Below are 10,000 nucleotides of genomic sequence, written 5' to 3'. Positions count from 1 at the left end.
ATCACTATCAGTTGTTTTAATCACTATCAGTTGGTTTAATCTCTATCAGTTGTTTTAATCACTATCGTCACTATCAGTTGTTTTAATCACTATCAGTTGTTTTAATAACTATCGTTTGTTTTAATCTCTATCAGTTGTTTTAATCTCTATCAGTTGTTTTAATCTCTATCAGTTGTTTTAATCACTATCAGTTGTTTTAATCACTATCAGTTGTTTTAATACCTATCAGTTGTTTTAATCACTATCGTTTGTTTTAATCTCTATCAGTTGTTTTAATCACTATCAGTTGTTTTAATACCTATCAGTTGTTTTAATCACTATCGTTTGTTTTAATCTCTATCAGTTGTTTTAATCACTATCAGTTGTTTTAATCACTATCAGTTGTTTTAATCTCTATCAGTTGTTTGAATCACTATCAGTTGTTTTAATCACTATCAGTTGTTTTAATCTCTATCAGTTGTTTTAATCACTATCGGTTGTTTTAATCACTATCAGTTGTTTTAATCACTATTAATCACTATCAGTTGTTTTAATCTCTATCGGTTGTTTTAATCACTATTAATCACTATCAGTTGTTTTAATAACTATCGTTTGTTTTAATCTCTATCAGTTGTTTTAATCTCTATCAGTTGTTTTAATCTCTATCAGTTGTTTTAATCACTATCAGTTGTTTTAATCACTATCAGTTGTTTTAATCTCTATCAGTTGTTTTAATCACTATCGGTTGTTTTAAACACTATCAGTTGATTTAATCACTATCGGTTGTTTTAATCACTATCAGTTGTTTTAATCACTATCATCACTATCAGTTGTTTTAATCACTATCAGTTGATTTAATCACTATCGGTTGTTTTAATCACTATCGGTTGTTTTAAACACTATCAGTTGATTTAATCACTATCGGTTGTTTTAATCACTATCAGTTGTTTTAAACACTATCAGTTGTTTTAATCACTATCAGTTGTTTTAAACACTATCAGTTGTTTTAATCACTATCAGTTGATTTAATCACTATCAGTTGATTTAATCACTATCAGTTGTTTTAATCACTATCAGTTGTTTTAAACACTATCAGTTGTTTTAATCTCTATCGATTGTTTTAATCACTATCATCACTATCAGTTGTTTTAATCACTATCAGTTGTTTTAATCACTATCAGTTGTTTTAATCACTATCAGTTGTTTTAATCACTATCGTCACTATCAGTTGTTTTAATCACTATCGTCACTATCAGTTGTTTTAATCACTATTATCACTATCAGTTTTTTTAATCTCTATAGGTTGTTTTAATCACTATCATCACTATCAGTTGTTTTAATCTCTATCAGTTGTTTTAATCACTATCAGTTGTTTTAATCACTATCCCTTGTTTTAATCACTATCAGTTGTTTTAATCACTATCAGTTGTTTTAATCACTATCATCACTATCAGTTGTTTAATCACTATCAGTTGATTTAATCACTATCAGTTGTTTTAATCACTATCATCACGATCAGTTGTTTTAATCACTATCGTCACTATCAGTTGTTTTAATCACTATCAGTTGTTTTAATCACTATCAGTTGTTTTAATCACTATTGTCACTATCAGTTGTTTTAATCACTATCGTCACTATCAGTTGTTTTAATCACTATCAGTTGTTTTAATCACTATCATCACTATCAGTTGTTTTAATCACTATCATCACTATCAGTTGTTTTAATCACTATCAGTTGTTTTAATCACTATCATCACTATCAGTTGTTTTAATCACTATCATCACTATCAGTTGTTTTAATCACTATCAGTTGTTTTAATCACTATCATCACTATCAGTTGTTTTAATCACTATCGTCACTATCAGTTGTTTTAATCACTATCAGTTGTTTTAATCACTATCGTCACTATCAGTTGATTTAATCACTATCAGTTGATTTAATCACTATCGTCACTATCAGTTGATTTAATCACTATCAGTTGATTTAATCACTATCAGTTGATTTAATCACTATCGTCACTATCAGTTGATTTAATCACTATCAGTTGATTTAATCACTATCAGTTGTTTTAATCACTATCGTCACTGTCAGTTGTTTTAATCACTATCAGTTGTTTTAATCACTATCAGTTGTTTTAATCACTATCAGTTGTTTTAATCACTATCAGTTGTTTTAATCACTATCAGTTGTTTTAATCACTATCATCACTATCAGTTGTTTTAATCACTATCAGTTGTTTTAATCACTATCGTCACTATCAGTTGATTTAATCACTATCGGTTGTTTTAATCACTATCGTCACTATCAGTTGTTTTAATCACTATCAGTTGTTTTAATCACTATCGTCACTATCAGTTGTTTTAATCACTATCATCACTATCAGTTGTTTTAATCACTATCAGTTGTTTTAATCACTATCAGTTGTTTTAATCACTATCGTCACTATCAGTTGATTTAATCACTATCAGTTGATTTAATCACTATCAGTTGTTTTAATCACTATCATCACTATCAGTTGTTCTAATCACTATCATCACTATCAGTTGTTTTAATCACTATTGTCACTATCAGTTGTTTTAATCACTATCAGTTGTTTTAATCACTATCAGTTGTTTTAATCACTATCATCACTATCAGTTGTTTTAATCACTATCATCACTATCAGTTGATTTAATCACTATCAGTTGTTTTAATCACTATTGTCACTATCAGTTGTTTTAATCACTATCATCACTATCAGTTGATTTAATCACTATCAGTTGTTTTAATCACTATTGTCACTATCAGTTGTTTTAATCACTATTGTCACTATCAGTTGTTTTAATCACTATCGTCACTATCAGTTGTTTTAATCACTATTGTCACAATCAGTTGTTTTAATCTCTATCAGTTGTTTTAATCACTATCAGTTGTTTTAATCACTATCGTCACTATCAGTTGATTTAATCACTTTCAGTTGATTTAATCACTATCAGTTGTTTTAATCACTATCATCACTATCAGTTGTTTTAATCACTATCAGTTGTTTTAATCACTATTGTCACTATCAGTTGTTTTAATCACTATCGTCACTATCAGTTGTTTTAATCACTATCAGTTGTTTTAATCACTATCAGTTGTTTTAATCACTATTGTCACTATCAGTTGTTTTAATCACTATCGTCACTATCAGTTGTTTTAATCACTATCAGTTGTTTTAATCACTATCGGTTGTTTTAATCACTATCAGTTGTTTTAATCACTATCAGTTGTTTTAATCACTATCAGTTGTTTTAATCACTATCATCACTATCAGTTGTTGTACCTATCTGTTCTATCTTCATCTTCATCCTCCTCCTCCTCTAGTTGCGTAGCGGCGAGACGGCAGCCGTGGTTGCCAGGGAGCTGGCCGAGCAGACTAAAGGGTTGTTGCGTCCCGGTGACGTCCCCTCTACGGTGAGGGCCATGGCCCAGCTGGTTGACCTGCTGGATGTTCAGCTCAGAAACCTGACCCCCGGGGGCAAGGACAGCGCCGCCCGCAGCCTCAACAAGGTACTGCAGGGGGGGAAAATACTCTCGTTAAGTTCATTTCGATATTGAAGGGATCGGTCACACAAACTGTAGTTCACACATGGATTGCTGTCTTATCTTGTCCATTTATGTATTTTATTTAACTAGGCAAGTCAGTTAAGAACAGATTCTTATTTACAATGTCAGCCTACAGTGGGTTAACTTCCTGTTCCGGGTGCAACACGACAGATCTGTACCTTGTCAGCTCGGGGGTTTGAACTTGCAACCTTCCGGTTACTAGTCCAACCCTCTAACCACGAGGCTACCCTGCCTTACAATGTATACTTTGCTCATTTGGGTGAACTATTCCTTTAATTGTTTATTTCTTGGGGTGAATTGTATAGAGTTTCTTATCATTTGTTTCTGAACCACAAGGGACTTTGAATATGACATTGAATTTGCTGGCGTTTAAAACGACTTGGGGTGCAGAACTTTCCTTCTGTCCTTGTTCATCCTCAGACTGTAGAGGTTAGATAACCAGAGTCCTGTAGGATCCAGCATGGTCCTGTTAGGTCACCGTGCAGTCAACCAATCAATGATTGTTCTTTCTCTTTTTCTCTACTGACTCTATTGCCCCCTCTCTCTCTCTGTCTCTCTGTCTCTCTGTCTCTCTGCCTCTCTGCCTCTGTCTCTCTGTCTCTCTGCCTCTCTGTCTCTGTCTTTCTGTCTCTCTGTCTCTCTGTCTTTCTCTCTCTCTGTCTCTCTGCCTCTCTGTCTCTGTCTTTCTCTCTCTCTCTCTCTGTCTCTCTGTCTCTCTCTGTCTCTCTGTATTTCTCTCTCTCTGTCTCTCTCTCTCTCCCTCTCTCTCTCTATGCATCTCTGTCTGTCTGTCTCTCACTGTCTCTCTCTGTCTCTTTCTTTCTGTCTCTCTCTCTCTCTCTCTCTCTCTCTCTCTCTCTCTCTCTCTCTCTCTGTCTCTCTGTCTCTCTGTCTCTCTCTCTTTCACAACCCTGTATAGAGTGTCTCACCCACTAAAGAATTTCAAGTGAACTTTACAGATTTCAAAGGTTTATAGGAGAAACGAGGGGTTCACTATTGACCCAATGGACTGAACAGGTTAAACACTTCTGCTTCAATCCTACAAAAGGATATAAATATGAGCCTGTTATTTTCATCAATAAACCCAATTAACTGTGTAATTGAATAATATGGCTCATTAGTATGCTAATTATGATTTCGATATATATTAAAGGTTTACAATTATTAACATGTGGCTATTATAATTACAGCTACTACTCTTAATGCCATAAATGTTGAGGACAATATGAGATTATTTATTTTATTTACCTTTATTTAACTCGGCAAGTCGGTTAAGAACAAATTATTATTTACAATGACGGCCTAGGGGAGGGAGAGAGAGAGGGAAGGAGGGAGAGAGAGAGGGAAGGAGGGAGGGAGAGAGAGGCAGGGGAGGGAGAGGCAGGGGGGGAGAGGCAGGAGGAAGGAGAGGCAGGGGGAGGGAGAGGCAGGGGGAAAGAGGCAGGGGGAGGAGAGGCAGGAGGAAGGAGAGGCAGGAGAAAGGAGAGGCAGGGCAGGGGGAGGAGAGGCAGGAGGAAGGAGAGGCAGGAGGAAGGAGAGGTAGGAGGAAGGAGAGGCAGGGCAGGGGGAGGAGAGGCAGGAGGAAGGAGAGGCAGGAGGAAGGAGAGGCAGGAGGAAGGAGAGGCAGGGGGAGGGAGAGGCAGTGGGAAGGAGAGGCAGGGGAGGAGAGGCAGGAGGAAGGAGAGGCAGGAGGAAGGAGAGGCAGGGGGAAGGAGAGGCAGGGGGAAGGAGAGGCAGGGGGAGGGAGAGGCAGGGGGAGGGAGAGGCAGGGGGAAGGAGAGGCAGGGGGAAGGAGAGGCAGGGGGAGGGAGAGGCAGGGGGAGGGAGAGGCAGGGGGAGGGAGAGGCAGGGGGAAGGAGAGGCAGGGGGAAGGAGAGGCAGGGGGAAGGAGAGGAAGGAGAGGCAGGGGGAAGGAGAGGCAGGGGGAAGGAGAGGAAGGAGAGGCAGGGGGAAGGAGAGGCAGGGGGAAGGAGAGGCAGGGGGAAGGAGAGGCAGGAGGATGGAGAGGCAGGGGAGGAGAGGCAGGGGAGGAGAGGCAGGGGAGGAGAGGCAGGGGGAAGGAGAGGCAGGAGGAAGGAGAGGCAGGGGGAAGGAGAGGCAGGAGGAAGGAGAGGCAGGAGGAAGGAGAGGCAGGAGGGAGGAGAGGCAGAAGGAAGGGAGCGTCTTCCTAAATGGCTGTTTTGTTTCCTTCATGACTGACTGTTTCATTCACAGAGATCCTGTTCAATTAGTGCTTAGTAGAAGTAGTATTGTTTTATATCTGTCTCTATTTGTTTTATATCTGTCTCTAACCAACCTGTCTGGGTTTACAGCTGCAGAAGAGAGAGAGGTTCTGCAGGTTTTTTCTCCAGGTATTTCAGCCTTCCTATCTGTCATATTTATTCACCTCCCTCAACGACAGCATGCCTGCTGCATATTGAAAGCATTGCACGTCAAGGCAGCGCTGTGCATAGAATCATAATTCTATGGTGCCGTGGTTTGGGTTGTCTTATCATTTTTTATTTGATATAAAACCCTTTGAAGAGTGAGTTCATTGACAGAGATATATTTTGGAATGATTCTCTCTATTGTAGAATTCTAGAGTTGTGTTCCAGAACTCTCCAGTTCTATTCCATGAGGATAGAATCCTCAGCCCTCTGTGATGTCATCATTAGAACTACAGAGAAGGCTCCATTAATACAAGGTCTAATATGCTCCTCAAAGGGTTCGCTGAAGGTGTTTTGATGTTGTGTTAGTGTTTTGTGTGCTTTTTATACACAATTATTTTTAATGAAAAAAAAAGAGTTATATCTAGAACCTAAAACAATCCTTTGGCTGTCCCGGTTAGGAAAACCATTTGAAGAACCCTTGTTGGTTCCAGGCAGAACCATTTTCGTTCCAAGTAGAACTGTTTTGGGTTCCGTGTAGAACCCTTTCCACCCTTTTTGAACCCTTCATCAAAGCTAATCAAAGTTGGATTCCTTTTGACTCTTTGATAAGATTTGTTTTTATCATCACTACAATGTTACTGTAAATCATTCAGCTGGATGTTAATACACCTGTTAATACACCCTGCCATTAACACACCCTGCCATTAACACACCCTGCCATTAACACACCCTGTCATTAACACACCCTGCCATTAACACACCCTGTCATTAACACACCCTGCCATTAACACACCCTGCCATTAACACACCCTGCCATTAACACACCCTGCCATTAACACACCCTGCCATTAACACACCCTGCCATTAACACACCCTGCCATTAACACACCCTGCCATTAACACACCCTGCCATTAACACACCCTGCCATTAACACACCCTGCCATTAACACACCCTGCCATTAACACACCCTGCCATTAACACACCCTGCCATTAATACACCCTGTCATTAATACACCCTGCCATTAACACACCCTGCCATTAACACACCCTGCCATTAACACACCCTGTCATTAATACACCCTGTCATTAATACACCCTGTCATTAATACACCCTGCCATTAATACACCCTGCCATTAACACACCCTGCCATTAACACACCCTGCCATTAACACACCCTGCCATTAATACACCCTGCCATTAACACACCCTGCCATTAACACACCCTGCCATTAACACACCCTGCCATTAACACACCCTGCCATTAACACACCCTGCCATTAACACACCCTGCCATTAACACACCCTGCCATTAACACACCCTGCCATTAACACACCCTGCCATTAACACACCCTGCCATTAACACACCCTGCCATTAATACACCCTGTCATTAATACACCCTGCCATTAACACACCCTGCCATTAACACACCCTGCCATTAACACACCCTGTCATTAATACACCCTGTCATTAATACACCCTGCCATTAATACACCCTGCCATTAACACACCCTGCCATTAACACACCCTGCCATTAACACACCCTGCCATTAATACACCCTGTCATTAATACACCCTGCCATTAATACACCCTGCCATTAATACACCCTGCCATTAACACACCCTGCCATTAACACACCCTGTCATTAACACACCCTGTCATTAATACACCCTGTCATTAATACACCCTGCCATTAACACACCCTGCCATTAATACACCCTGCCATTAACACACCCTGTCATTAACACACCCTGTCATTAATACACCCTGCCATTAATACACCCTGCCATTAACACACCCTGCCATTAATACACCCTGCCATTAACACACCCTGCCATTAATACACCCTGTCATTAATACACCCTGCCATTAATACACCCTGCCATTAATACACCCTGCCATTAATACACCCTGTCATTAATACACCCTGCCATTAATACACCCTGCCCCTGCCATTAATACACCCTGCCATTAACACACCCTGCCATTAACACACCCTGCCATTAACACACCCTGCCATTAATACACCCTGCCATTAATACTGCCCCTGTCACCCTGCCATTAATACACCCTGCCATTAATACACCCTGCCATTAATACACCCTGTCATTAATACACCTGCCATTAATACACCCTGCCATTAATACACCCTGCCATTAATACACCCTGCCATTAATACACCCTGCCATTAATACACCCTGCCATTAATACACCCTGCCATTATTACACCTTGCCATTAATACACCCTGCCATTAATACACCCTGTCATTAATACACCCTGCCATTAATACACCCTGCCATTAATACACCCTGCCATTAATACACCCTGCCATTAATACACCCTGCCATTATTACACCCTGTCATTAATACACCCTGCCATTAACACACCCTGCCATTAACACACCCTGCCATTAATACACCCTGTCATTAATACACCCTGCCATTAATACACCCTGCCATTAATACACCCTGCCATTAATACACCCTGTCATTAATACACCCTGCCATTAATACACCCTGCCATTAATACACCCTGCCATTAATACACCCTGCCATTAACACACCCTGCCATTAACACACCCTGCCATTAATACACCCTGCCATTAATACACCCTGTCACCCTGCCATTAATACACCCTGCCATTAATACACCCTGCCATTAATACACCCTGCCATTAATACACCCTGCCATTAACACACCCTGCCATTAATACACCCTGCCATTAACACACCCTGCCATTAATACACCCTGTCATTAATACACCCTGCCATTAATACACCCTGCCATTAATACACCCTGCCATTAATACACCCTGTCATTAATACACCCTGCCATTAATACACCCTGCCATTAATACACCCTGCCATTAATACACCCTGCCATTAACACACCCTGCCATTAACACACCCTGCCATTAATACACCCTGCCATTAATACACCCTGTCACCCTGCCATTAATACACCCTGCCATTAATACACCCTGCCATTAATACACCCTGTCATTAATACACCCTGCCATTAATACACCCTGCCATTAATACACCCTGCCATTAACACACCCTGCCATTAACACACCCTGTCATTAACACACCCTGTCATTAATACACCCTGTCATTAATACACCCTGCCATTAACACACCCTGCCATTAATACACCCTGCCATTAACACACCCTGTCATTAACACACCCTGTCATTAATACACCCTGCCATTAATACACCCTGCCATTAACACACCCTGCCATTAATACACCCTGCCATTAACACACCCTGCCATTAATACACCCTGTCATTAATACACCCTGCCATTAATACACCCTGCCATTAATACACCCTGCCATTAATACACCCTGTCATTAATACACCCTGCCATTAATACACCCTGCCATTAATACACCCTGCCATTAATACACCCTGCCATTAACACACCCTGCCATTAACACACCCTGCCATTAACACACCCTGCCATTAATACACCCTGCCATTAATACACCCTGTCACCCTGCCATTAATACACCCTGCCATTAATACACCCTGCCATTAATACACCCTGTCATTAATACACCCTGCCATTAATACACCCTGCCATTAATACACCCTGCCATTAATACACCCTGCCATTAATACACCCTGCCATTAATACACCCTGCCATTAATACACCCTGCCATTATTACACCCTGCCATTAATACACCCTGCCATTAATACACCCTGTCATTAATACACCCTGCCATTAATACACCCTGCCATTAATACACCCTGCCATTAATACACCCTGCCATTAATACACCCTGCCATTATTACACCCTGTCATTAATACACCCTGCCATTAACACACCCTGCCATTAACACACCCTGCCATTAATACACCCTGTCATTAATACACCCTGCCATTAATACACCCTGCCATTAATACACCCTGCCATTAATACACCCTGTCATTAATACACCCTGCCATTAATACACCCTGCCATTAATACACCCTGCCATTAATACACCCTGCCATTAACACACCTGCCATTAACACACCCTGCCATTAATACACCCTGCCATTAATACAC

The 10,000-nt window shown here is 40.6% G+C and overlaps 1 protein-coding gene across 10 annotated transcripts in view; it reads left to right on the top strand.

Annotated features, from left to right (window-relative positions):
* The window catches only part of LOC124018036 (adhesion G protein-coupled receptor L3-like), a 118,770-nt gene that overhangs the window by 8,741 nt on the left and 100,029 nt on the right, over nt 1-10,000 (top strand). For 9 of the 10 annotated variants that reach the window (XR_006835554.1, XR_006835553.1, XM_046333293.1 and 6 more), the window contains exons 3-4: nt 3,326-3,511; nt 5,881-5,919. Coding sequence is in view for 8 of the 10 variants with exons in the window: in XM_046333293.1 (XP_046189249.1) it covers nt 3,326-3,511; nt 5,881-5,919 (225 nt within the window). In the remaining 2 variants the exon portion in view is untranslated. The remainder of the gene's footprint in view (nt 1-3,325; nt 3,512-5,880; nt 5,920-10,000) is intronic. The other variant, XM_046333287.1, reaches the window with a different exon arrangement.

This window comes from Oncorhynchus gorbuscha, unplaced genomic scaffold (genome assembly GCF_021184085.1).
Source record: "Oncorhynchus gorbuscha isolate QuinsamMale2020 ecotype Even-year unplaced genomic scaffold, OgorEven_v1.0 Un_scaffold_383, whole genome shotgun sequence".
Classification (NCBI taxonomy): Eukaryota; Metazoa; Chordata; class Actinopteri; order Salmoniformes; family Salmonidae; genus Oncorhynchus; species Oncorhynchus gorbuscha.
The sequence above is the reverse complement of the archived record's forward strand: the minus strand, read 5'-3'. Positions and strand labels throughout refer to the sequence as shown.